This window comes from Rhinolophus hipposideros (genome assembly GCF_964194185.1).
Source record: "Rhinolophus hipposideros genome assembly, chromosome: 24".
NCBI lineage: Eukaryota > Metazoa > Chordata > Mammalia > Chiroptera > Rhinolophidae > Rhinolophus > Rhinolophus hipposideros.
The window spans coordinates 5475123-5503111 of NC_138070.1; the positions used below are offsets into that span (position 1 = coordinate 5475123).

The 27989-nt window shown below is 46.6% G+C and overlaps 1 protein-coding gene across 4 annotated transcripts in view; it reads left to right on the forward strand.

Moving 5' to 3' along the window:
* Positions 1 to 27989, forward strand: part of KDM2B (lysine demethylase 2B) — a 109007-nt gene that overhangs the window by 59244 nt on the left and 21774 nt on the right. For 3 of the 4 annotated variants that reach the window (XM_081036727.1, XM_081036728.1, XM_081036729.1), the window contains one exon: positions 594 to 680. In XM_081036727.1, coding sequence (XP_080892853.1) covers positions 594 to 680 — 87 coding nt within the window. Of the gene's footprint in view, positions 1 to 593; positions 681 to 20487; positions 20719 to 27989 lie in introns of those variants that run through there. The other variant, XM_081036730.1, reaches the window with a different exon arrangement.

Below are 27989 nucleotides of genomic sequence, written 5' to 3' on the forward strand. Positions count from 1 at the left end.
TTTCCCTTAGTCTTAACATCTTACATTAATATAGTACATTTGTTAACAATCAACAAACCAATATTGATACATTATTATTAACTAAAGTCTCTAGTTTGTTCATATGTCCTCAGATTTTACATCATGTCCTACATCTGTTCCAGGATCCCACCTAGGACATCATGTTACATTAGTTGTCATGTCTCCTCAGGTTCCTCTTGGCTGTGACAGTTCTTAGACTTCCCTTGTTTTTGTTGACCTTAACAGATGTGAGGAGTACTGTTCAGGCATTTTGTAGAAAGTCCCTGTTTGGGTATTAGTGGGGTTTTTTTGTTGTTGTTTTTAAAAGTTATTTACTGGAAGCTTACCATAGGTTAGTCATTGTGTGAGGCTTTGGGCACACAGAAGTCAACCAAGACATTTATAGACAGCATTTATAAATCAGTGACGTGGTTTCTACTGCGTGTGTGGGTGGTGGTGGAGTGGTGGGCAGGCGTTGAGTCTGTGGAGAGCCCCTAGGGCTCTTTTTTTTGCTGGGTTAGGTCTGGCCTCTAGCCCCCTTCAGAGGCCTCCCCCATACTCTGGGCTAATATGGCTCCTTTGTTTGGCCACAGAGTGTCCTGAAGGAGCATGCGGACGACGACCCCAGTCTGGCCATCACTGGGGTCCCTGTAGTCACTTGGCCAAAGAAGACTCCAAAGGTAAGACCACAGGTTGCCCGCGGCTGGTAGACTGTTTCCGTGGCCTTTCACATTTCCTGTAAGGTGAATGTCGGCACCTCTCTAAGGGGGACTCCTGGGAGAGGGCATCCAGTTAAGATGGTTTTGGTGATTTGTTCATTCCAAGTTCTTGGTTTTGTAAAAGCATTGTTTTCCCTCGTCATGGAAACTGCAGGCAGTGTTCCCTGGTGGTCACTCAGGAAACTGCAGGGAAGTGATGCCTCACTTTTGTCATTAGGTGAATTTTCTTCCCTTTCTTTTCTTCCCTCCCTCCCTCCCTCTCTGCTTTCTTTATTTCCTTCCATCCTTTTTCCTCCAGCTGCTTCATGGGCTGTTTTATCTTCTTTAGAAAGTAACTTTTTTCTCTTTGTACAATTGATTGATGCTCCCCATAAAAAAAGTCTATAATCAAACTGGAAAAGGACAACGAGACTAGGAAGCGTACTAGTGAGAACTCTAAAACTTATTGGATCAGCTCGTTTTGCCTAGTCCTCTCCATCCGTTGTCTTATTTACACTCCACCAACCCTGTGGGGTGGACACTTGTGACTCATTTTACAGATGGGGGCACTGAGCCTCAAAAAGGCGAAGTCGCCTGTTAGGGTTACTGGGCAGGATGTGAAGGACAGTCTGATTGACAGCTGAGACCAAACTTTCAGCCAGTGCCCACGTAAAAGCCCACAGTCCAGAGAAAACCAATAACATTTTGGTGTGTCTCCTTCCAAAGGCTGTGCTAGGGTGGGATATCAACCCACTGATTTACCATCAATCAGTTTGTGCTCAGTTTCACCACTTTCTTCCTTTTTTTTTTTTTTGTTTTTTTTTAACTGGGTAACTGTGTTTCTCCAGGGCCCATCAGCTCCAAGTCAAGTCATTGTCCTTCAATCTAGTTGTGGAGGGCGCAGCTCAGCTCCAATTCCAGTCACTGTTTTCAATTTTAGTTGCAGGGGGCACAGCACACCATCCCATGCAGGAACCGAACCAGCAACTTTGTTGTTCAGAGCTCGCACTCTAACCAACTGAGCCATTCGACTGCCCCAGCTTCACGACTTTCTTGAGCAAGAACCTTACCTTTCTCGTTTGTAACAGGGGTTATACCGTATCTGCTTCGAATGGTTGTTGTGAGGACTAAATGAGATAATGCACGCGAAATCCTTAGGACAAGGATTGATTGATGGTTAGTGCTCTTTAAATGTTAGTTGTAACTTAAGCAGCCTCCTTGTTGATGGGTGTTTTGCTAATTTCTGATTTTTCCCGCCCGTTATAAAAAGAACACTGTGACTAGAGCATGCACTCTGGGGTAAAACTGACAAAACGAAAAAAACACTGTGAGGAACATTCTAGATCTGTGCTGTTCAGAATGGTAGCCACTAAGCCGCATGTGTCTGTTAAGCACTTGAAATGTGGTGAGCCCAAACTGAGATGTGCTGTAAGTGTAAAATACACAGCAGATTCCAAAGACTTATTCCAAAAAACAATGGTTAAAATACCTCTTTATTTTTTATATGATTGCATTTTGAAATTAGGGTTGCCAGATTTAAAAAAAAAGATGCCCATTTAAATTTGGATTTCATAAACAACAAATAAAATTTTTAGTATGTTTTACACAGGATATACTTACGCTAAAAAAAGATTATTCATTGTTCATTTGAAATGTAATTGGGTGTACTGTATTTTTATTTGCTAAATCTAGCAACCCTAGTTGAAACAATAATATTTTGGATACATTGGTTAAACCAAATGGATTATTAATTTTACCTGTTTGGATTCGTTTTGCTTTACCTTTTAAAATGTGGCCACAAAAATATTTTCTAAATCTGTATGTGGCTCACATTATTTGTGTTGTGTTGGCAATAAGAATGGAAAAGGATTCACCTCCATGTCTTCTGCCTTTAGTTCCCAATCCGTGTGGGGTTTTAAAGTTGGCTTTCCCCTACTTGGGCAATAAATATAAGTGCCATTTATCAGACCACAAACTGTACTTTGCAGATATAGCACCTTGAAAGAACCCAGCCCCAGCTGCTCTGAGCCTGAAGAGGAAACAGTGGCTTTGCCTCACTACCTGCTCCCCTCCTCGCTGATGGATTACTCCAGGGGAGGGATTAGGGTTTGCAGAGCCTGGGCTTTTAAAACAACAAACTCCACTACCCCACTGTCGTCCCAGTTCATGGAGGGGTCCAAATGAGCCTCTCTGGAGGAAATCACTTCAGGACTACGGATGTGCCCTGTCTTTTCTCCATTCCTCAGGGGTTTTAGGCATTAAAAAAAAAAAAAAAAAGAAAGAAAAAAAGAAAAATCAATTCTCTGTCCCCCTTCCTCCAAAGGCCTGGAAGCTGGCTTTTACAGGAGTAGCCTTTACCTAAGATTCCTGTGGAGGTTATAAGTACTGGTCTGCACATGAGTGTGGTACAGGCTGGTATCGACACTGGTGGGAGAAACTGGTGCCCTTAGGCTGGTTGGGAAAGACTGAGTGTGACGGAGAAGGAAGAACCTTTGACATTTAGTAACACTTATGTGGTGCCGGTCCTTTTTTTTTTTTTTTTTAACACCTATAATAAAACAAATATAATTCACATACCATACTCTTCTCCCAAAGTGTACAATGAGATGTTTTTAGTATATTGAAAATGGTCAGAGTTGTGCAATTGTCACCACAATCTAATTTTAGAACATTTTTGTACCCCCTAAAAGAAACCCCTTCGGCAGTCATTCCAGCCTTCCCCCAGGTTCCCTTCTTCCAGCCCCTGCCAACCACTAATCTACGCTCTGTCTCTATGGACTTGCCTATTCTGGACATTTCACAGAAATGGCATCCTACAGTATGTAGCCTTCTGTGACTGGCTTCTTTCATGTAGCATAATATTTTTAAGCTTCATCCAACTTGTAGCATCTGTTGGTGCTTCATTCCTTTATATGGCTGAATAATGTTCCACTGGATGGATGGACCATACTCTGTTTATCCAGCCATGTGGTGGTGGGCACTTGAGCTGTTTTTACCTTTTGGCTGTTGTGAATGATGCAGCTATGAACATTTGTGTACAGGTTTTTATGTGAACGTACATCTTCACTTCTCGTGGGTAGATACCGAGGAGTAAAACTGACTGGTCAGATGGTAACTCTATGTTTAACTTTTTGAGGACGTGCCAGATGGTTTTCCAAAGTGGCTGCACCGGTTTCCATTCCCAGCAGCAGTGGATGAGGGTTCCAGTTTCTCCGTATCCTCACCAACACATACTGTCTGCCGTTTTGATGAGAGCCATACTAGTGCAGTCTTTTTTTTTTTCAATGTAGTTTGTGTTTTCTATCATTTATTTGAATTTTATGAGTGTGCAAGGGCCGCCATAGCGCTTGAATTTTATGAGTGTGCAAGGGCCGCCACAGACTGTGTGGCTTAAATGACAGATACTAGTTTTCTCACCATTCTGGGGGCCAGAAGTCTGAGATGAAGGCACCACTTGGCAGGATGTATTTCTGCTGAGGACTGGCCATTTCTGGCTTGCGGATGGCCATTGTCTCTGTGTCTTCCCTTTGAGTGTCTGTGTTCTAATCTCTTCTAATGACACTCATCATAGACTGAATTAGGGCTGCACCCTAATGACCTCATTTTAACTTAGTTACCTCTTTAAAAACCCATCTCCAAATACTGTCCCATTCTGAGGTCCTGGGGGTTATGAATTTTGGGAGGACATAATTCAGCCCATAACATTTATTATAAATTATTTCAGAGCCACAAAAAGATATGAATAATACAGTAATGAATACCGTGGCCTCCTACTTAGCTATAGAAACAAATGATTACCAGTCAACACAGCCCGCGTCCTCTGGGTGTTTCTCTTCATTGTGTGCAGTAATCTCTCCATGCAGGTTTTACATCTTACTGAAGCCTTACAGCAGGGCTGGGAGGCGGATAGTATCCTCGCCATGGTGTAGTGAAAACTGGGGGCTCAGAGAGGTACTCTGGCATGCTTGGGGCCACACAGCTTGTGAAGAGTAAGGCACTCATCCCCAGATCTGTCCCTTGCTGTGAGGAACTTAGTGAAATGTGGAGGGAAGGGGGAGGAGAGGCTCACTGCTATGTTTATGCATTTCCTGGCCAGTGGGGTTAAAAAGTTAACGGAACGGAAGAAGTAAGTAAACGACTGAGTGCCTGGGCCGCCCGGGGTCTCTGGGTTCCCAGGTTTGCAGCCGGCTTCCTCCCAATTTGATGCAGGTTGGCTTGAAAGATCAAGGGTGCTCACTGAGGTTGTCAGGATGCGAGGTAGGGAGCGGCATTGGGTCTGGGTCAGGTTACTTAACAAGCAATTAATGATAAATGATGATTAGCTAGAAGTGCTTTGATCTCCCACCTTGCCTCCTGGAGGACAAGGTTCTATTCTGGAACTGATTAGGTGCTGTGAGGTCATTTCTGATGTGGTGTCTTTCAAATCAAAGATGCTGCTGAATCACCATCCATCACCATTCACCCGATTGGCTGTTTCCACCAGTGGTGATGGAGTTGTTTGATCCGACTACACTCTGGCCGCTTCCTTTTATGACCAGGTGGTGGGATCTGGGGGGGCCTGTCTGTGACCTTAGAACTCAGCTGAAGGAATTGAGCTTATTTGAGGCCTGACCTCTGACCTCAGTAGCGAGTTCACCTTCTGCTCACCAGCCAGACACTTCTATCCGGCTAACTTGCTGGTTATTCACGGAGAAGGAAACTGAGGAAGGAAGGAAGGTCGAGCCACAGCTGCCTATGGAAAGTAAGCCTGTTGAAGCATTCTACTTCTTAATCCATTATTTCTAGTGACCAAGGCAGGCTGCCACTTGAATTTTAATTACTGGCAATTTTTGTGGAGTGTAGAAGCAGAGAGGCGGGAGTGTGTACGAACAAGTACCCTGACAGGGGACATGGGGACAGCCCTTTTCAGCAGTTACTGAATCAGCTTCCTTATGGGGATGTTACGGGGCCACCCAGGAACCAGAGGAGGAAGCGACACATACTCACCTGATGTGTGTGTCACCCTCAGTTCTGCTTTGCTTCTCTTCCCCTCCCTCCCTGGTTGGTCATTTAGATCTGGGAAGTCTGATAAGTCTAGTGTCCCTTGGGAGGGACACACAGCCTTTCCCTGAAGGAGACGCATCTGATTCAGTGAGGGAGGTCCCCATGTATTTCTTGGTCCTACTCTGCTCCCAATTCCTGTAACCGCTGCAGTAACTAAGTTGATGGTGTAGATTTGGGGAGGAGGAGGAGGATGACAATGGTGAGAGTGGCTACCATTTATGTTGCCTAATCAGGGCCAGGCAGTTTCCTAGAAAGGCAGTATGGTCCAATGAGGACTGGTCCTCAGGCATCAGCTTTACCTCGGGAACGTGTTTTAAAAAATACAGCTTTCTGGGCCCCACCCTGGACACTGTGACTTGGTGAGTTTGGGGTGGGGCCAGGGAATCTGCACTTTCTAAACACTGAGCCGGTAATTCTCCTGCATGATTAGGGGGAGCTCTGGGGTCAGGTGCACCTGGGGATTGAATCCTGGCTCTGCCACTTACTAGCTGTGGGGTTGTAGGGGAGTCTGAGCCTCAGTTTACTCATCTGTAAAAAGGGCTCATAGTGCCTTTTCTTCAAGGCTGCTGTGAGATGCTGTCTGTAAAATACCTCAATAGTAGGCCATCAGTCAGTGATAGCAATTATAAGTTTTCATAATATGGTTCATAAGTCAATGTTGACCCTGAATTGCCTTCCCACAAGGGTGGTGATTTTCTCAATAGAAATAGAGAACACAGAAGGAAGAGCCGCAGCAGAAGGGGGTGAGTTGTTTAGAGACATTTCCCACCCCTAAGTTATTCTTGGCTGATACAAAATCTTAATCTCCAACAAGGGCCTGAATGGCTAAATTTCCCTAAAGCAGTCATGGGTGGTGCAGAAATGGCTGGTGTTTCCTACGAGGGGGCTGGGTTAAGAAAGTGCTTCTTTATCCCTTTCTCACTCCCCTGAAGGGAGAGGGTCCGGTGAGCTGGGGAGGGTGACTGTCACCTTAGAATGTGACAGCCCCTGGGGGTTTGAGGCAGCTGAGGCCACCAGCTTCGTTGCTGGGCCAGGTTAGGAGGAGAGGGTGTTGAAAGTCAAGGATGTCAGGCATGTTCAGTCCTTTGACCCTTCCGTGAGCAGGAAAAGGTGGGAGAGCAGCCTCCGCTGATGGGCACAGGTGATGCTCAACAAACAGGGAGGGGAATCCAGTGGAAAACAATCTGTGAGACCCTTGTCTGGAATCCCCAGGGTTTTCCTAAGTGACGACTAAATCATTTGTGGACGTGGGAGTCCAGCAGGTTCCCACGAGTGCAGCAAAAACCTCTGATGAAAGAATGCCCACAAAAGATGGCTCATTCTGCACAGAGTTGTAGACAACGTCAACAACAGGAAAATCCAGTTGAAGGAACATTGTTGATGGTTCAGGAATACCACCGTTTCTTATAAGCTGTGACCCAGGATCTCTGGCAGGTTTACGTGAGCTCCGATTCCAAAATTTCTTGGTAGCTGAACCACAAGGATCCCGTCAGAGCCCCCCCGCCCCCCACTCCCTTAGGACCAAACAAGCCAGGAAGTGGAAATTTCTAGAATCATACCATGTGACATCTAGGCAGGACAGATCAGTAGCTTTGCCGCTGGCTTTTTGTAAGAGGTCTAGCCGTCTTCTCCCTGTGTCTTCACACTGTCTTCCCTCTGTACGTGTCTGTTTCCTATCTCCTCTTTTCGTAAGGACATGAATCACTGGATTAGGGCCCCGATTTTAACTTCATCACCTCTGGAAACACCGTGTGTCTAAATAGTCACCTTCTAATATACGGGGATTAGGACTTCATCATATGAATTTTTGGGAAAATACAGTTCAGCCTATAAACTTGTTATCAAACCTTCAGTGACTCTCCATGTTCTTTAAAACCCCTATCCTGGCCTTGAGTGCCCAAGTCCCCACCTGTAGCCCTGCCTTAGAATCTCAAGATGTCCTCTCATCTTGTCTGAATCGCAGGGGAACTGAATTATGCCATGTTTTCTATTTACTTGCTGGCCTTGGCTTCACTGAGCCTGTTCCCCTTTTGGGAATTCCCTTCTTACTTCCCCATGTACAGAGTCTCCACCTTTAGGCCAAACCTAATTCCTTCTTCAGCAGGAAGCTTCCTGGGCTGTTTTCTAGTTGTACCCCCAGAGCCTCTCCAGGCTTCTCCAGCTGGCTCTGTGGGCTGCATCAAAGGGCTTCCTGGGCTCTCTGGCTTCTGGTTGGGCTCAGTCAATGGGAGGGACCAGTAGGAGATAGGAAGGTGGGAAGAGAGAGGCTGGGGTATTTTTCCCTCCAGCTTTCTCCCCCTGAGATCACTGCAGGTTGGTTGTTTCCTTCCATTGAAGATCACGGATCCCGTGGCCTTCTCCAACTTTTCTCTGTTTCTGGTAACCATTCCTGCCCCTAGTCTATGGGCCTAAGGGAGGTAATGGTTTATTATTGCCAGGAGGCTCGGTGCATCACCATGCTTTGTTGGTTTCTCTAACACTACTTATCTCTGTAAATTGAGCCTCTGTTAAACTCTTCTGCTCGACCAGGTGGGAGGGTGCCGGGGTGCCATCCATTTCCTGCCAAGATCCTCACTGATATACTTCCCCAATTTCTCTTTTCACTGGATGTTCACATTCTGCTCTGCACTGTCTTGCACATCTGTCCTAAGCCTCCACTAGCTTATTGAGACTAGGGCTCGTCTTATTTTTTCCTTATCCTTTTTTGTATCCTGTCGTGTGTGATTGCTCCCAGATAGCAAGGGCCCAGGAAATTGTTGAATGAATGAACTTGATAGCAAGATCTTCCCAGAGCGTCTAAAAGATGGAATTAAGTTCAATCAGTTTCAGTCTCTTTGGTCCCTGACCTGTTCTCCTAATGCCTCCGAGTCCTCTCTTTGGTGCGAATAAGGTTCTCTCCTTATTTTAACTTTTGTGTCCCCGTGCCAGCCAACTAACTGTTGAAAGAACGCTAAATAGAAGAGTAAGATGGGCTCCTTGGTACTCCCTAGATCGTTTTGTCCCTCAAAGTTAGGCATCCCCTTTTATCCCACTGACTTAGATCTAATCTCACCTGGACTCTTTCAGTCATCGTCTATGTCATTGTAGAACCACTTTATTGGAACTTTAAGACAGCGTTCAACTGAAATCACCTGTAATTAAAGTCTGCAGCCCAGGATTTCTTTCTTAGTCGGATAACCTGTTCAGCTATCTGGGTTAATTCCAAAGACAAAGTCTTAGAAAGCAATTGCGATACTGAGAGCCCCTGCCTTTTGTGGAGTAATTAGAAAGCCAGGCCGGCACTGTAAATGATTACTTTCCTTTATCATGGTTATATTTCTGGAACAATGGCGTATCCTTCAGACATTTTTTTTTTTTTTTTTTTTGTCAAATGTCATCATATATTTCCCATTTTAAGAGGAGACACTTGATCACTGACACTGGGAGTAAGTTGTCGTGTTCTCTCCCCGCTTCTCTATGATTTGGCTTTGTTAGAAAGATGGATGTGTGTGCAACCAAATGCTGTTGTCAGATGATCTGTTCTCCACATTCAGGTGATCTAGAGAAAAAAAGGGCATGCTTAGGTGAAAATGTTTGCATTGTTTAATTTTACTTCATGTGACAGACAAGGTGGAAAGGTATTTTTGGAGACAGAAAGTAGGTGGGAAGTGAAAGCGACAGTAAAACCTGCACTAACCCACTGACCTTCTCCACCAATTGTAGATGACTAAGTAGCAAAGCATTTGCAGGAGTTCAGAGATAATCTCACTTGAAAAAATGATTTTTTTTGGGGGGGCGGGCTTCCTATTTAGATTCATTTCTCTGTCAGTTAATGTTTAAGAGAAAATGGCTGGAGAGGACTGGTTGGTTTGACTGTTCCCAGTTGATTGATTCTTCCGGAGAAGGGTGTTGTTTCTTTTATTTCTTTTTAGCACTTTTTAATTGTGGGAAAATGTTTATAATGTAAAATTGACTATTTTAACCACTTTTAGGTATACAATGCAGTGGTATTAAGTCCGTTCACATTGTTGTACAACCATTACCACCATCCACCAACAGAACATTTTCGTTTTCCAAAGCTAAAAGTTGTCCCCATTAAACACTAACTTCCCAGTCTGCTCCTCTCCTCAGCCCCTGATCGCCACCCTTCTATTAGGTTGGTACAAAAGTAATTGCTGTTTCTGCAATTATTTTTAACCTTTGAAACCGCAGTTACTTTTGCACCAACCTGATATTTTCTGTTTCTATGATTTGTGACTATTCTTAGCAGTACCTTGTATAAGTGAAATCACACAGTATGTCTTTTTTGTAACTGGCTTATTTCACTGACAATGTTTTCAAGGTTCATCCGTGTTGTAGCATGGGTCAGAATTTCCTTCCTTTTGATGGCTGAATAATATTCCATTGTATGGATAGATCACATTTTGTTTATTCATTCTCCTGTTGATGGATGCTTGGGTTGCTTCTTTGGCTATGGTAAATGACGCTGCAATGAACGTGAGTATAAACATCTTTTCAAGTCCGTCCTTTCATTTCTTTTGGGCATATACCCAGAAATGGGATTGCTGGATCATATGGCTAATTGTATGTTTAATTTTTTGAGGAGCTGCCATACTGTTTTCCACAGCAGCCGCACCATTTTACATTCCCACCAACAATACACAGGGTTCCAATCCTTGCCAGCACTGTCATTATTTTTTTATAATAGCCATCCAAATGGGTGTTATTTCTTTTTTCTTTTCTTTTCTTTTTTTTTAAAGGGAATAGGACTTTATTGGGGAACAGTGTGTACTTCCAGGCCTTTTTTCCAAGTCAAGTTGTTGTCCTTTCAATCTTAGTTGTGGAGGGTACCATTCAGCTTCAAGTTGTTGTCCTTTCAGTCTTAGTTGTGGAGGGTGCAGCTCAGCTTCAGGTCCAGTTGCCGTTTCTAATTGCAGGGGACACAACCCACCATACCTTGCAGGACTTGAGGAATTGAACTGGCAACCTTGTGGTTGAGAGCCCGTGCTCCAACCAACTGAGCCATCTGGGAGCTCAGCAGCAGCTCAGCTCAAGGTGCGGTGTTCAATCTTAGTTGCAGGGGGCGCTGCCCACCATCCCTTGCGGGACTCGAGGAATTGAACCGGCAACCTGTGGTTGAGAGCCCACTGGCCCATGTGGGAATCGAACTGGCAGCCTTCGGAGTTAGGAGCATGGAGCTCTAACTGCCTGAGCCACCGGCCTGGCCCTGTTATTTCTTTTTAACTCACTTTAGTTTTTACGCTGAATTATTTTTAAAGAAATATAGACATCATGACGTTCTACTCCTTAATACTTAGGTTTACATCTCTGAAAAAGAAGAATGTTTTCTACATAGCCAAAATAATGGTATTGCACTTAGCAAAATTTATAATTCCTTAATGCCATCCAATGTCTGGTAATACTCCGATTTCCCAAATTATCCTTACAGCTGCTTTGAGCAAACCCGGATCCAAACCAGGACCGCCACATTGAATCTGTCCTTAATTCTCTCTTTTAATTTAGACGTTTCTCAGGACAGTGATTTGTACAGAATATGGAACCATTTGTCCTGCAGAATATGCCACTTTATGCATGCATCTGATTACTTCCTTGTGGTGTCATTTATCGTTTTCCCTTTTTCTTACAATACCTGTAAATTAGACATTAGCTCTACAGCAGGGGTGTCCAAACTACGGCCGTGGGGCCAACTGCAGCCCGCGATCCATTTTTAATTGGCCCGCAGCAAATTCCAAAAATATACCAGAATATGGCCCGCACTTGAAACCTGGCGGTATTGCATTTCTTGGTTTTAACTCTAGGTGGAGCTACTGAGTTGATCAAGGCAGTTCCTCTGCAAAACAAAATTAAGGAAGGAAAAGTTTTGCCACAGCGCACTGAAAATGACAACACCAAAGAAACACAAGATAGCAAGTGAATGTAGAAAATTTCAGGCACGGTGGGAAAATGAATACTTCTTTATGGAAGTCAAGGGGAAGTGTGTGTGTTTGATTTGTAATGAGAGTGTCGCAGTGATGAAGGAGTACAATGTAAGACGACACTACGAAACCAAACATCAGACCTACATGTCCTACACTGGTGTGGAACGAGAACAGAAGGTTAAGCCGATGACAACTATCTTGCTAGCTCAACAACAGTATTTTTCCTGTGCCAAAAAAACTCAAGAAAATGCCACAATAGCCAGCCATGAGGTGGCTCAACTCATTACCCAGCGTGGGAAGGCTTTATCAGATGGTGAATTTATAAAACAGTGCCTCACTAAAGTCGCAGGAATAATGTGCCCAGAAAAAAGTCAAGAATTCGACATCGTTAGCCTATCAAGAAACAGAGTTGTGCTGTGAATCGAACACTTGTCAGCCAACATAAAACATCAACTGTCATACAAAACGTATGCTTTTGATTTCTACTCCATTGCACGTGATGAGAGCATAGACGCCACAGATACCGCCCAGTTATTCGTTGTTTTGCGGGGAGTTGACAATAACTTTTGCGTTGCGGAGGAGCTGCTTGATCTCAGCAGTCTAAATACCACAACAACGGGTAAAGACGTTTTTGAAGCTGTGTCAAATGCAATTGACAAGATAGGACTTAAATGGGACAAGTTGTGTGGAGTTACAATGGATGGCGCTCCAGCTGTGACAGGCGAGCGCAAAGGAATGGCCTCTGGTGTGCGCCAAGGTGCAGGAGAGCGGAGGGGAGGCAGGTAAAGTGGACTGTATCACCCACCAACAAGCACTCTGTGCCAAGACGGTACAGCTCAGCGACGTGATGAACACTGTTGTAAAAATGATAAACATAATTCGAGTACAAGCACTCTACCACAGAGCATTTCAAACTTTCTTACCTGACGTTGATGCTGAATATGGGGGCCTGCTCTACCATTCAGAAGTGCGCTGGCCAAGTCGTGGCTCCGTGCTTTGGCGGTTTTATTCTCTGAGATCAGAGATCGACCAGTTTTTGAAAGAAAAGGACCGACCTCTTCACGAGCTGAGTGACCCTGTATGGTTGGCAGACCTGGCGTTTTCAGTTGATCTCACTGAACACCTCAACACACTCAACAAAAACCTACAAGGCAAAGACCAACTCGTACCCCAGCTTCACGCACACAGGAAAGCATTCTGTGTGAAGCTCCGACTGTTTGAGGCACTGTTGCGCACCTTCAATGTCGCGCACTTCCCCACACTGTCCGAAATCAGATCTGCGTTTCCACAGGCCGATCTCTCTGATAAAAAGGGGAAATATATGTCTGTGATCACATCTCTCATGACAGAATTTTCTCAGTGCTTCCAAGATTTCTCTACCATTGAGAACGATATCAAGCTGTTCGCGACTCCCTTCATGATAAATGCAGAAGTGGAAGAGAGTCTGCAATTAGAACTTATAGAACTGCAGTGTGATGATTCTCTGAAGAATCAACATCAGCTTCTCTCCTTACCTGACTTCTGCTGGAGCTTGGAAGAAGCCAAGTTTCCTCTGATGAGACTCCACGCAAAAAGAATGATGAGTCTGTTCGGCTTAACATACATATGTGAACAAACATTTTTTCTGATGAGGCTGAACAAAAGCAGACTGAGAACCAAAATGACCAACGACCATCTCTGTGACGTCCTTTGCATGTCAACCGAAAAACTGACTCCGGACCTGCCAGCAATCCTGCAGGCCAAAGTGCAACTTCATTTTTCCCACTGAGCGCAACCGTGTTCCCCTGAGTTCAAAATATATTACATGTTCCATGTGTTATTAAGCCCTATTACTTAATAAATGTAATCATTTTATGTTGATAGCATTTTTAAAACAAATATTAGTTGATCTGTTTACAATCCAAACTTATTTACATAATAAGCTTGAAAAATAGTATATACTTTATTTTATATCCTCACCCCCGCCAGGTCTGTCAAGAAGGACCACCATCCAGAAGCAATCAGAGGCAGCTGTTTTGAGAATGAACTGCCAACCTTTTTTGTTCTAAAAAAAAATCCCATTCATGAAAAGCAGTGCTGTAGGCTGATTGATTTAGTTTACTTAAATAAACCAGGTGAGGCAATACATACTTCACCTCGAGTGAGTGGCCCGGCTGTTTGTGTATTTTACCGCATATGGCCCTTGGTGAAAAAAGTTTGGACACCTCTGAGCTAGAGGGTTGGTTAGATTAAAGCTAAATATCACAGTTACTGGATTAGAGTGGTGGTGGTGGTCTAATTCCCTTATGTTGGTCGCTCTTTCCTCTGAAGAACAATCTGGAAGGGGATGCGTTTGTCCCCCTGCTTCCCTCCACCATTCACTGACAGTTTCATCGCTCATTGATCATTCTTTCCTGTATCAATAGTTTTATCAGGAGATGCTGAATGAAGCTTTCAGGCGTATCGTCCCGCCCCTATGAATTGGCTGCCTTTCTTGCCCAGAGCTGCCCCTCATCTATCAGGGCTGCCCTTAAATACCGTTCCTCCTGAAAAGGTAGCATGCACGCTAATTCTTTCCCTTTACAGACCCATTTTCAAAGTAAGAAGTCGGTTTAATGGCAGCTTCAAATGGTGACAGATGAGTTTTGTCATCTTTTTCTATTTTGAGTGTCATGATAAACTCATGGATTTTCATAGATCCAGGGGGATTTTGAAGGAAAATTGGCCGGCTGGAGATGAGCCACTTTGAAAGAAAAGCAAGACTAAATCAAGAGAGGCCCCTAGCAGGAGAGAGAGAGAGAGAGAGAGAGAGATGCAAACTATTCCCCTAGCCACTCCAACCTGCACAAATGTGCATTTGTCAGGCCTGCATCCCTGTGAAAGTGAAAGGCATTAAAGTTTGTCAGAGCCTATCAGCCCCCACAGTGACTGTTAGCAGCCCATTGAAGAGGTGGTTCAACTATCTGTTTGGTTTGGTTAGTTTCAACATGCCCCAGGGTTTAGGGCAAACATTCCCAACAGGTTACCTTCTAGGGATAGGAATGAACTAAGATCACTATTAAGTGATGGCTGATATACCGGGGGTGCCAAAACAAATGTATACAGTTGGACACTTTGGTCAACGTTGCTCAAGCAGTAGTTCGCCGTCATCAGAAGTGTCTGGACGCCGATGGTAACCACTTTGAGCACCTCTTGTCATTGCAGAAGTCAAGGGGGACTCATATTCATCTTGTTACCGGTATATATTGAGTATTACAATTTTAATACAGTTTTCCTTTCTTAAAATGTGTGTAAATTTTTTTTGGTACCACACACACATTTTTATTTAGGTAAAATTCAACTACCATAAAATTAATCATTTTAAGTGTACAGTTCGGTGGCATTTAGTACATTCATGATGTTGTGCAACCATCACCTCTATCTAAATTCCAAGATATTTTTGTCACTCCAAAAAGAAAGCCTGTACCCTGTAGCAGTCACTCCCCACTCCCCCCGGCACCCACTAATCTGCTTTCTGTCTCTGTGCATTTACCTATTCTGGACATCTCCTATAAATGAAATCGTATACTATGTGGCCTTTTGTGACTGGCTTCCTGCACTCAGCATCATGTTTTCAAGGTTTTTGTACATTGTAGCATGTGTCACATCCCTTTTTATGGCTGAGTAAGATTCCTTTGTGTGGATGGACCCCATTATATCTTTTCATCGCTGGATGGAATTCGGGTTGTCTCCACATTTTGGCCCTTGTGAACAGAGAGAGCTGCTGTCAATGACGAACATACTTTTACTCCTTTACCGTCTGCTTCATCATCCCCTTTTGACTAATCTTTGTATTTGGTCTTTTCTTTTGAGTCTAAGATCCACACCCAGCACTTTACATCCTGTTTCTCCGAAGTTTGTCTTTGGAGGATGGTGGGATTCACAACGCGATAGGTATTCCGTGATAGGTGCTCCGGTACCAGGAAACCCAGGAGGAGATCTGGTCTTGTTACGAGGAGTATTTTTAAATTCTAAAAGTCTTGGTTATAGGCTGGAATTACGCTGGTATTTCATGTATTTTTAGTCCCTTATAGTTTCTGGAGTTGGTGTGTTAGGGGGTGTTTGTAAAGTGAAACCATTTGTCTCGTCCAGATTGTCTGAGCACTCAGCCTTAGCCTGGATTTTTTTAGGGAAATAAAGAAGGGAAGTAACTTTCTAAGGTCAGCGAATGAACTGGAAATGGGGTGGATGGTGGGAAAACATTTCTTGGAATCAGTGCCATTCACCTGTTAAACTAGTTAATTAAAAAAAAAAAAAGTCGGGGGTGGGGGGTAGGTGATGAGGGTAAGGGGGATCAAATATATGGTGATGGAAGTAGAACTGACTCTGGGTGGTGAACACACAATGGGATTTATAGATGATGTAATACAGAATTGTACACCTGAAATCTATGTAAATTTACTAACAATTGTCACCCCAATAAATTTAATAATAATAATAAAAAAGTCCTATACACCATCACAAATCTTCCAGTGAATGTGAATACCGTGTTTCCCCAAAAATAAGACCTACCCAGAAAATAAGCCCTAGCATGATTTTCCTCAGTGACATCCCCTGAACATATAAACCCTAATGAGTCTTTTGGAGCAAACCTTAATATAAGACCCGGTCTTATTTTTGGGGAAACATGGTATTTACTGGTTGATTTTGGTAATGTAAGGAGACATTATTAGGAGACGAAGGCCATTTAACAGAAAGCTTGGTCTGTTTAAAGGACCCCTATGACCAGTATACGTGGTTTTTAAATGCTGGTGGAATGCCTTTCCTGGGAAAAATAAAAAGCAGTTAAATTACATTAGTAATTAAATAACAAAAGCAATTAAATAATTAGTAATTAACAGAAATCACTGCAGCCCTTTGTCTGTCATAAAGTCACTCTTTGAACCATGGTTTTATCCAGGCAATCCTGGAATCAGTCCTAAGTTGCTATGTGACACTGCAAAAATTCCTCTTACTTACATTTTATTAGAAAAATAATTCTCCAAAAGACCTCCTTTTGCTACTAAGGGAGAAAAAAAACCTATTGAAGAACAGAGAGACAAATGGTAAAATAATAGTAAACTAACTGAAGCATGCATTCTCTATTGCTTGTTAAGTATAAATTATTACTGGCATTAGGAAGCAACCCTTTGCATGCCTACTCTGTCATTTCTGTTCCCTTCTTAGGGGCACGTTGACAAAAGGGGTCCCTTGGTTCAGGAGTGTACCAGCCAATTACTGGTCTGGACACAGAGAATCCATTATCTTTTCCTACCCTGATCCTCTGGAAGGTAATGTTCCCAGGCTGTAGCCATGCCCTTTGTGACAGGGGCACCAGGAAAGGGGCCACATTCAGGAGAAACTCTCAGTCTAAGGAAACAGAGTCCAGGGGCCACTTGCCCAATCTGCCCTTTTCCCTTCCCGTTCTTGGAATTGGGGATGGAGAGAGAGGATGGCTTCCCTTGTCCTTTTACCTTCTCTTTCTGCCTGTTCCCACCCTGGGACAACCTGCAGCACCCTTAGGTGGCTAAGTCTGGGCAAAATCTCTCCGCAGAAAGGGGTCCGTCTTTCCTGGTGTCTCACGATCTGATAGGCAGACCAGAAAATTGGCTGACACTCAGAGAAGGCAGGGAAGTGAGTGATGACTGACGGAGGCGGACTTGGCTTCCACCGGTTTTGATGTCCTCACCACTTGGTGAAAATTCTGGATCCTCCTGGCTCAGGGCAAGTGCCAACTGCCCGGTGGCATCAGCTTTGGGGAGCACTTTCTAAGAAAGGAAGCCTAGGCTAAGTGGAGCTGGGAGAGAGTTCAGTTCTCCAGGTCACTCAAAGATGATGACGAGAGGGAGAAAAGACGAGCCTCAGGCACGATGTCAATGCTAAAATTTAAGGTGGCAATTCTATTGGGCAAGGGCTGGTGTGATGCATTTGATATACAGTCCGGCACACTATTAATACAAAACAAATGTTGGATGATTGTACCAATTAGCTAAAGGAAACTTGACAGAGTAAAGGAGAGGAGTGGGAAGCTCCTCGCAAATGTCAGAAGAGGAATTTTTTAGAGGTGTTCAGATAGTGGCCGGCCAGAGCTGCCTTCTTAACCTTTGGAGAGAACCCACCACATACTCATGTCTTAGTTCTGGCTTCCTACTTCCAGACATGCTCCATCCCCCTGCAGCCCCCAACAGAGCATTCAGCCCGCAGTTTGGTTACCAAAACCCTATCTACATACCTGTCCTGAAATTGAATTTCAACAGAGAATACAGAATGTCCAAGATTTAGTAAGGGACAGGTCATGTAAGTTGACGTTGTTCATTTGGATTATTGCAGCTGCTCATTTGGCATGTTCCGGTCTTGTGTCTGGTGTCAGGCATCAGAGTGGTATGATTGACAGTCCAGGCTCCAGCCTCCAACTGCCCGAGGGTTCAAATCTAAGTCCTTTCATTTCCTAGCAGCGACGTGCCTCAGTTTCCTCATCTGTAAAATAGATGAACAATGCTACATACGAGATGGGGCTGTTTAAGGAATAAATGAGATAATAGCTACAGCACACTTAGCACCAGTCTAGCCCTTCAACCATGGTTTTTCGTAAATCTTAGCTGCTGCTATTGTCTGGATTCCCAGAGGGTCTCTGGATCGTGTTGTGAGGGGCCGTGGGCTGGAGAGCTCTTTTGTAGTTTTCTTTGGGCCTCCATTTCCTCACCTGTGAAATAAGGGGATCTGGCAAGGCCCCTTCTAGCTCTGAAATGATATGACAGAAGGAAGTTTGTGTTAGCTACAGCTTCTGTTTATCAACACTTTCCCGTTCTCTTCTATGAGCCATAATTGAGAACTGTCTTTTTACTTTCTTAAATACAGAAGTGAGCTTTTGAGAGTTTGCAAAAGAAATCAGCCCAAAGGCAAGTTTAAATAAGCTTGCACTCCTGGTACATAATGAGAGAGACCTTCAAAAGTCCTTCTCCCTTACTTGTCTCTTGATGCTATGTTATTTGGGTATCTCTGTACCCTTACAGTTTTGACCAATTACAATGAAGTGAGAGCATGATTAGCTTTTTATCAGTCTCTCCCTATCCATTAAGGGGCTTCTTACTGGGTAGTGTCCCCTAAGACATCCTGAGATAAAGACTTCAGTCCTGACAAGGTAGCTTTTGCAAAGCTGAATCCTTTGGGGATGAAATGTATGGGGGGTATTCTTTTGCTTGTTTTGTTGTTAACCCTGAGTGGATTGTGAAAAATTTAAGAAACTCAGAACCGATATGTTTCTATAAAGAGTAAGTCTGCTGAGGTTTTCTCCCCGCATAGTGTCAGTGGGTGTGTACATTTCAGACAGACTTTAAAATCCACTCAGTAAAACTGACATCGCTGTTTATGCACTCCTGTGGGGACTCCCTGCTAGAAGCCTCCTGAGTTTTATTTACAAGTTCTCTGCCACACTTTCTGCCTTCTTTGAAAGCCCAGGCCATGACCTGCCTGTGGGTCCCTTCTGTTCTTACAGTGGATTTTGGAGCTAGTGGTCTGAGCATGAATAATGGTTGGACAACATTGCAGAGTTGATCCAGATTTCACAGCAAAGGGGCTTTTTCTTGGGAAAGCCTCTGATTTCTTTATGGGAGATCATCCATCCCTCTGTTAGGCAAACCTTCCCATGTTACAGATGAGTCTGAGCAGGTACGGGTATTCATGTTTAGTGTTGCCTCGGACATTTCTAGTTAGATGATAAGCATGCCAGCTGCTCAGCTGTGTGGTCCTGCTCCTTAACTTGCCATCAGCTATGGTTTTGACGTTTGTAACAGACAGCATTGATCACTTTAGCTAATGGTCGGAGCTCCTCCTCCAAAGTAAGGGCTGCAGGCATAAGTGCCCCAAAGACATTAAAAAAAAAAAAATCTCAATCTGGGTTTACAGTAACAATTTTCTGCAGAAGTGGAGAAAGTGCTTTTGGAGTAAGCACTAGGAACCTTTACAGTTTAAGAATGTAGAAAACCAGACCTTCTAGGCCAGCCTCCGGGGTTGTCAGTGTCCTAGGAGAACTGGGCTCTGGCCTGCAGCCCCCTCAACCCTTCCAGTTAGACTCCTGGGCACCGCGAGAAGGAGAGATTCCGGTCCAGGAGGGTGGGGCCCCCACCTGGGGGGAGAGTACATTCAGGGCTTCTCTGCAGCCGCCTCCAAGCCAGCTCGATCTGCACTCCCATCTGCACTACCCCACTTTTTACGCTAATTCCCTCTCGACCTGGAAAGGCAAGTCTGAGGACAGAGAGGGCGGCGACAGAGGACCGGCCCAACCCAACTGTCCGAGTCTGGGAAAACTGGGCCCCCAGACTCTATTTAGGCCAGCGGGCCTGTAAGCTCCGCATACGGGACTCCGGGTTCGCGGACATTCGGTCCTGCTCCCAGAGCTTGTGCAAATCCGGGAGGCAGGGTGCCAGCCATTGGGGGCACAGGGACCCGTGCCTGGCGTCGCGTGGCCCGTGCTCCCCGGGTCTCCCGCGAGACGCCCCGCAGGACACAAAAGACCCCACCCCAGGTCGGGCGTACATTTCCTGTTAGATTGGCGGTGGCGTGCAGCCACCCATGTGCATCCCGCGGCGCGCGGGCCGGGCGGGGCACGGGGCACGCCCCCACGCAGCCCCAGTCCCGGAGCGCCAGCCGCGAGGGGCCGCCCTCGGCGGGCCCGCCCCTGTGTCACCGCAGGCCGGGCTCCCTTTGTGTGCGGCCCAAGCGCCGCGGCCGCGCCATTGGCCCGCCGGCCCGGGGGGCCAGCCCCTTCCTGGCTCGCCTCATGCATATGCATGAACGCCCCGGCCCTCCCCCCGCCGGCCCCTCCCCGCCCCCTCCCGCGCGGGCGTGCGAGGCGCGCGGCGCGGCTCCCTCCTCGCGGCAGCGGGAGCCGGAGCCCGAGCCCGAGCCCGAGCCCGAGCCAGGGCGAGCCGAGCCTGCTCCGGGCGGGCGGCGGCGGCGGCGGCGCTCCAGCCATGTCAGCGCGCGCGAGCCTGGGCCCACCATGAGCCATGGCCATGTCCGTGAGCGCCGAGGACGACGACTATGAATCGGAGCCGGACCAGGTCGGGGGCCCGGGGTGGGGCTGAGGGAGGGACGCGCCACCCGACCTCCCGACCGACCGACTGACGCGCCCAGGGCGGTCGCGACGTCGCTCCGCCGCGATGAGGAGAAAGTTTTGCAGCCGCCGCCGGCGGGGCCGCCAGGGCCGGGCCCGAGCGGGGCGTGGAGGAGCGCGGCAGGCCGGCGGGCGCCGTGGGCCCCGCAGCTGGCCGGGGCAGGGGGCGTGTGCGAGCGGCTGTGCGTGAGGGTGGCCGGCCGAGCCGCGGGGACAATGTGGGCCTGGCCGTCGGGCCGGCCCTGCCGGGCGCGGGCCAGGGCCCGCGGGCAAGTTGCGGCAGGGGCGCGCCTCACCCTCCCCTCGCGCCCTCGCCCGCGGCCCACGCGCGTGACGGCTGCCGCGGGCGCACCCGGACCTGCGGGCGCCGGCGCCTCCTTCCTTTTCGTTTGCAAAGTTGCACCGGGACGCTCGGCCTCTGGGCTGAAGGACGCGGCGGCCGGGAGGGTGGGCGGCCCGGGGCCCGTGGGCCCGACGGCCCGAGCTTTTGTCTGGGTGCCGCGCGCCCGCCGTGGGCTGACGGAGACAGGAAGGGGTGCGAGCCTCGGCCGGCGCGGGGGATCCGGAACCCGGCGAGTGCGCTCCGCGGCGGCGGCGGCGGCGGCGGGAGGAAGCCGTGACCCCAGATGGCAGCTTTTGGCCTGGGTTGGGTTTAGAGGGGAAAACAACCTCTCTTGGGACCGGGGGTGGCGGGGGGAGAAATCTTTGTATAAAACAAAGCCCTGGGTGTGTTTACGGTGTGAATTGACTACGGGAAGATGCGTGTGTAGGAAGCGGGAGAAGAAAGTGGAGGTTTTAGGAAGTATAGTCTGCTCAGTATTTAAAACAGGACACAGGCGACGGAGACTCGTCCAAGGAATTAAGCGTCGGAGGGTTGAGTTGTCCTGTGGGCGCGGGACGAGGCGAATACGATGCTTGCTTATAATCCTGGGAGCACGTCCTCCGTGGGGTTAAGATGTTCGGAGAGTTCAGGCCTAGATGTAGGAACGTTTTTTCTTTCCATTAGGCGTGATTGAGGAAGTACTGTCTGTGCTACACTTAAGTCATTTCGCACAAGTTATTAAGTGGTTTTATGTAACAGAGATGAAGTTAAATTGTATTGTTTTCTCAGTTTCACTGGACATCTTCCAGGCACGTGTACTTTAGGAGATATTCCTGAATCTCACAGGTTTTATGGATTGGGTTAACCCAGAGACGACCCAAGCCGTTTGGGGGCCGGGAACTTTTATCAAGTCTGTGGCACAGCCCGCGAATGAATGGCTCTCGTGTTCTTGCCACTTGGTTCGCACCTCTCTCTTGGTTTGGAAGTTTCGGTTCATTTCGGGTCTACCGTCTCCCTGCCTACAGTTTATCATTTCTGGGGCATCTAGTTATTCATAAGGCACTTGCAAGACTCTTCTTCAGGATTGACTGCACTTTGGTGTTTCAGGATTGAGGTTTCTGGTACCTATTTTGTTTTGTTTGTTTTTTTAATTTGGCCACACCCCATGGCCTGTAGTAGATACAATCTTTGACACTATAAGATGAGACTTAGTATGTCTCTGGGCTTAAACACACGTTTTCAGGTCCTGCTACTGCTGAGAGAGAGGTCGATCTCATCAAGAGGACCTGTGTCCCCGGGAGCCAGATTTTGTTTCCCTCCTGCTCACTTCAGTTGGCCGGGTTGTGGCACTTGGACTTGGTAGCAACAGTGCTCAAAGTCGCCCCGTTCACATTAAGATGATTTTTTCCACTCAGGTGCATTGAGATGACCTCTAAGCCAGGTCAACAGGCAGCAGGTTTTTCCCACAGTCTCAACAGAGAAGATGGTTGTGCGCTAAGGAAACCTGCACAGGGGACACTCCAGGCTGTGTCTTACTGCAGGTGGCCTCCCTCCACCCTTTCCTGACCAGTTTCCTTAGCCCCGGGATTGCCCGAAGAAGAGTGGCTTCCTCTAGTCACCTTAAAGGCAGTTGTGTATTCCACACGAGACAACACGCAGTCTCTGGAGTCTCCAGTTCGCAGGCTCTAGACCCCACTCTTCTCTAAGTCTCCTTCCAGTAGGGCTCGGGGGCGTGAGTTGCCCGCTTCCACCCGACCCGGCACAGAAGGAGAGCCCCTTCCTGAGGTGTGAGAGTGTGGGCGTGCAGGTGTATACCCACCTGCTGCATGAGATGACCCAGGGGAGGCCCTGTTGGGAGGTTCCTGTAGCCTTGTCCTTCCCTGCAGCTGTGCCTAGAACCCCCTCACCCCTCATCAGAATTTTGCATGCTGCTCCGTAAGTGTGCACTTCTCTCGTCCCCACCCGAGGCTGGGGTCCAGACCTGGGCCACATCAGGCTTCCTTAGGCCTGTTCAGCTGGGCTGGCCTGTCTACCCCATGCTTTCCCACAGCAGCCTGGGTTTGCCCTTCTCCTGATGTCGGGACTTCGGCACCAGAGTGAAGGAGTGGGTGGGAGGAGACCCCTCGCGTGCGCTTTGCCAATGCTCATCTTTGGCTGGGCCTTCTCCCATCGACTTCATTTGCTTCTCCACTGCAGAATGTGCCTGAAAACTCTTCAGCTCTGCTTTTCAGTTTGAGGAGATGCCCCTTAAAGAGGGGCTTGTTAGTGAGAAGAATTCTTGTTCCATCTTGTTTATTTTTAACCCCGGAAGTGAAAATAGCTTTATTCCTTTTTTTCTATAAAAATGATTATTGCATATTGAGAATTGTAAAAATGATAATTAGGAAATTATAAAGAAGAAAATCTTTCAGAAATTCATGCAGCCCTAACCACTGTGTTAAGTCATTATAGCTTCTTAAATAGTGACATTTTAAGACATTCCTGGAATTATACGCAAAAGTTTTGTGACTTTGTACCCATGCGTTTTCCTGGAGAAAAGGTCCTGAGCTTCCCTCAGACTCTCCAGAGGTCCTCCCATCCCCTGGGTTTCTGGTGGCTCTTGTGTTTTTATTCTCTGGCTCCTTACCCTCAGCATATAAACAAACTGAAGCCCCCCCTGGGGTCTACAGGTATGTGTTAACCCCCACCCCTCCACGCAGTGCTGCTGAAATCCAGCTTTTCCTGGGATATCCATTATGCTTGAAGATTTGGGAACATATGTCATATTGAAATAAATCTCTTATTGCAGTAGAATGCAACATTAGCATGACAAAGGACTCCCTTGACGTTTTGGGGGGCACCCCCTTGTGGGGCTAAGTGTCAGTGTGCTACTGTTAGGGGTAGTTTGGTGGGAAACATGGAACTATCTTAATTGTGAAAACATCCCCCCACGTTTTACTGTTTTTCTCACTGACTCCGCTTGACAGATGAAACTCGAGCCCACTCCCTTCCGTGATGCCACACCTTCTGCTGCTTTTCCTGCCATTCTGGTCATTCCAAGGCAGGTTTCTCTTTGTCACCTGGCCTTAGATGTTTTTAGTCTTGAAGGTAATTGTCCAGGACCCTCTTTTGACTCTGCCTATTCTCCTTGGACACCATCAGGGACTTAACTAGTTTAACTGTATGTGATGTCGATTCTCAGCTGTGTATATACATATATATCAGCTCTCTCCCTCCTGCCTGCTGGCCGCCTTCCTTGGATGTCCGTCCCATGGGTCCCTCAGATTCCACGTGTCATTCCTCGAGGAGTCATTGTTCTCTCTCCAGCCCTCAACTCTTTGTTCTCCTGTTGGCCAATCCAGAAATCTCCAAGTTTTCCAGGACTCTTCCTGCTTGCAGACCCATTGTTCACTCAGCCTCCAGGTCTTCTAACCCTGGGTCTGCTTCTAAAGCATCTCCTGAGTTACCGCTCCTCTCATCCTTGCCGTGCCTCTATTCATGCCTTCATAATCTTCAGCCTGGACTACTGTCCTCCTGCCTGTCATCTTGCCCACCGCCCAAGAAATAGCCATTCCCCGCATTGTTGTCAGAATACCGTCATGTTGCTCCTGTAAGGTCCTTGAACTACTCTTACGGGGCCACCATTTCTCTCATGTAGCATCCAAAGCCCTAGGGACCACCTTCCTGCCACCGCAGGACTCTTTCCCAACAGCCATATCAAGCTATTCCTTGAATGTGCGGCGTTGTTTTATGTCTCTATCTTGCTCTGCCTTCTGCCTAGAATATCTACTCCCTAACCCCACCCCTACCCCTGGCCTGCAGAGTCCTAGTTCCCCTCTAAGACGCACCGTAGTCACCACTTCCTGTGACTGTGACACTTTTCCCTACCAGTAAGATGAGGCATTTCTTCTGGGTTAGCCTGCCAGGTTCCAGGCTTTAGAGCCACCGTCTGGGTTCATTCATACCTTGGCTTATCATTTATTGACACTATGACACTGGGCAGGTTACTTAACTGTGCAGTGCCTCGGTTTCCTCATTTCTAAATGGAGATAATAATCTCCACGTCATCGATTATTGATACAAATATTGAACAGAGTACTACTTGGATAAATGTTAGCTTTTGCTATTCTTGTCATTGTGTTGCACCGTGGTCATGTGGTTACATGGCTTTCTCCCCACAGGCTGGAGTGCCTTTGTCAGGGAACCCCTCTTATTCATTTGTGTCGTCCCAGCACCTGGCACTACCTCCAGCACGTAATCCACAGCCAGAAAATGGGTGGGTGGGTGGGTGGGAGAATGTGTGAGTGAGGGGGTTAATGAATGAGTCTCCGGGGCACATCACATACTCTGGTGGCTACAGTGCTTATTGTGCATTCGTATGTCTGTTTTGGAGAAATATCTGTTTAAATCCTTTGCCCATTTTAAAATGGGATTTTTTTTTGAGATGTTAGAGTTCTTTATATATTCTAGGCATTAGCTCCTTACAAGATGTATGATTTGCAAGTATTTTCTCCCATTCTGTGGTCTTTTTCACTTGATAGTGCTGTTTTAAGCACAAAAGTTTTACATTTTGAGGCCCAGTTTATCTTTCTTTTATCCCCTATGCTTTTGGTGTGATATCCAAGAAACCCTTGCCTAGTTTAAGGTCATGAAGATTTTATCCTTAGGCTTTCTTCTGCTGATGATTTCATAGTTTTAGCTCTTGCACTTAGGTCTTCAATCCAATTTTGAGTTGGTTTTGCATATCATATAAAGTAGGGGCCCAACTTTATTCTTTTGCATGTGGATATCCACTTATCCCCACACCATTCTCTGAAAAGACGATTCTCCTCTCATCCCCCTCCTCTCCCCCCACACCAAATTGTCTTGACACTCTTTTCTAAATCAGTTGGTCACAAATATTGTAAGGGTTTATTCCCCGACTTGCAGTTCCATTCCATTGGTCTGAATGTGTGTCCTTATGCCAGTACCACAGTTTTGTTTCCTGTAGCTTCATAGAAAGTTTTGAAATCAGGAAGTATGAGTGCCCCAACTTTTCATTTTCAAGATTGTTTTGGCTGTTCCAGGTCCCTTGCATTTCCATGTGAATTTTAGGATCAGTTTGTCACTTTCTGCGAAAACTCCAGCTGGGATTTTGACTGCATTGAATCTACAGACCACTTTGGGGAGTCCTGCCATCTTAACTGTTGTCTTTCAATCCGTGAATATGGACGTCTCTTCAGTATTTTGGGATAAGCCAAGTAATTTTAATCCCAGGACTTTAGAGATGAGGAATTCAAGAGGATCTGCCCATGAACATTCTGAAGAATCGGATCTGATAGGAGGCTCTCAGTTAATATTTGTGGAATGAATCAAAGGACTACTTTGACAGTATTCCTTTTAAAGATGATGCTTATGAGTTATTGATAGAAAAAAGGTGTTGGAATACTATGATTTGTGTCTGGGGCGTGTGGACTCTCGATTGTCCTAACCAGAGATGGGGAGGATATGGAACCTGGACTGAAATAATGAACGAGTGGCCTTGGGGTTTGCCAGTGGAAGTCAGTGGATCCCACCACTGCCTTTTGCTGAGAAGAACATTTCATGCTGAAATTAACAGGCACCTTCTGGGTTACTCGAACAAACAGAAGCAAGGGCAGAATATAGTGGAATATTTCGTACTGGTTTGTGAACCTTTAGATGTCACCCAAAAGATAATAGGACAGAAGCTTCAGGCCAAAATGAGAGGCTTGTTCACCATCCTTAATAGAGACCCTCTGATGTCTTCTCTTGCTTGTCGATCCTCAGTGGTCTTTATTAGGATGCTGCGTTTCAGATGTCACCCAACTGCCTCCTGACAAGCCCGCTGTTGCGCACGCCCTGCAGAGGCTGGCCCGTGAGGCTGCAGGCAGCATCAGCTTTTCCAGCCTGATTTGGCAGCCGGCTAGAAAGGGCCTGAGTCAAGGTCTTTAGGAACAGTAGTTCCTTACACCTCATCTTTCGAGGTGTTTGTTATTTGCTCTGTCGTTTTCCAAGATGTCGCAGCTGCCATTGAAATCCAGGCAGATTTGTTTTTTGCATAGGTTGGAAAAGTGCTTCTTCAGATAGCAGTGTGCTTGGGAAAGCATGGGAAAGTGGGCTTGGCACAGTCACGTACAAGCTTTGTGACTCTGGCTGGATCTGCCCAACTCTTTTACTTCCAAGAGACACTGCCCTTGTGGGCAGAGGCCTGGCTCAGTGGCTATTAATACCTGCTGTTCCCAAGGGGGAGGGAAGAGCCACGTTTGGACTCCTGGAGTTTTTTTTTTTTTTTCTTTTTCCTTTTTCAGTCCTTCACCTAGGAAACTTAGACCTTAGAATCTCCTCCTCCGGGGTCAGGGCTCTGGTTTTGTCCTTGGAGGCTGGCCCGTGCGCTGCCGTCTCTGTACCTGAGTTGGGGCTCTGAGTCGCCTACCTCATTGCCCACACTGTGATGATTTGAAGAGTGAATTGGTAACAGGAGGTGCGTGCGGTCTGTATCAGAAAGTCTTCCGGGCTGTGAGAAGAGGAAGAGAGGGAGGAACCTTCCTGGGTTCCATCTTTCTGAAAGTAGACATACGTGCCTCTCTGCACCTCATGTAGGCGCCCGTTGAGGGCGTTGGAGCAGCCGCTGTGAACCTCTTCCAGGGGTGTGTGGTCGGTTCCAGTGGACTCTGGGCTCTCACCCTACCTTGCCGGTGGGTCACTGTAGTTTGTGGTGTTCAGAGCATGGATCAGGGAGGGGTGTGTGCGTGTCTTCTCCTGGCTCTGTGACCTTGAATAAGTCACTCAACCTCTAGCTCCAGTTTCCTCATCTGAAAAATGGCATCTCATGGGGTTATTGGGAAAATTAATATATGTAAACTGATCAGCATACAATAGCGGGCACTCGGCAAATATCCACCTTTGCTATTGACACC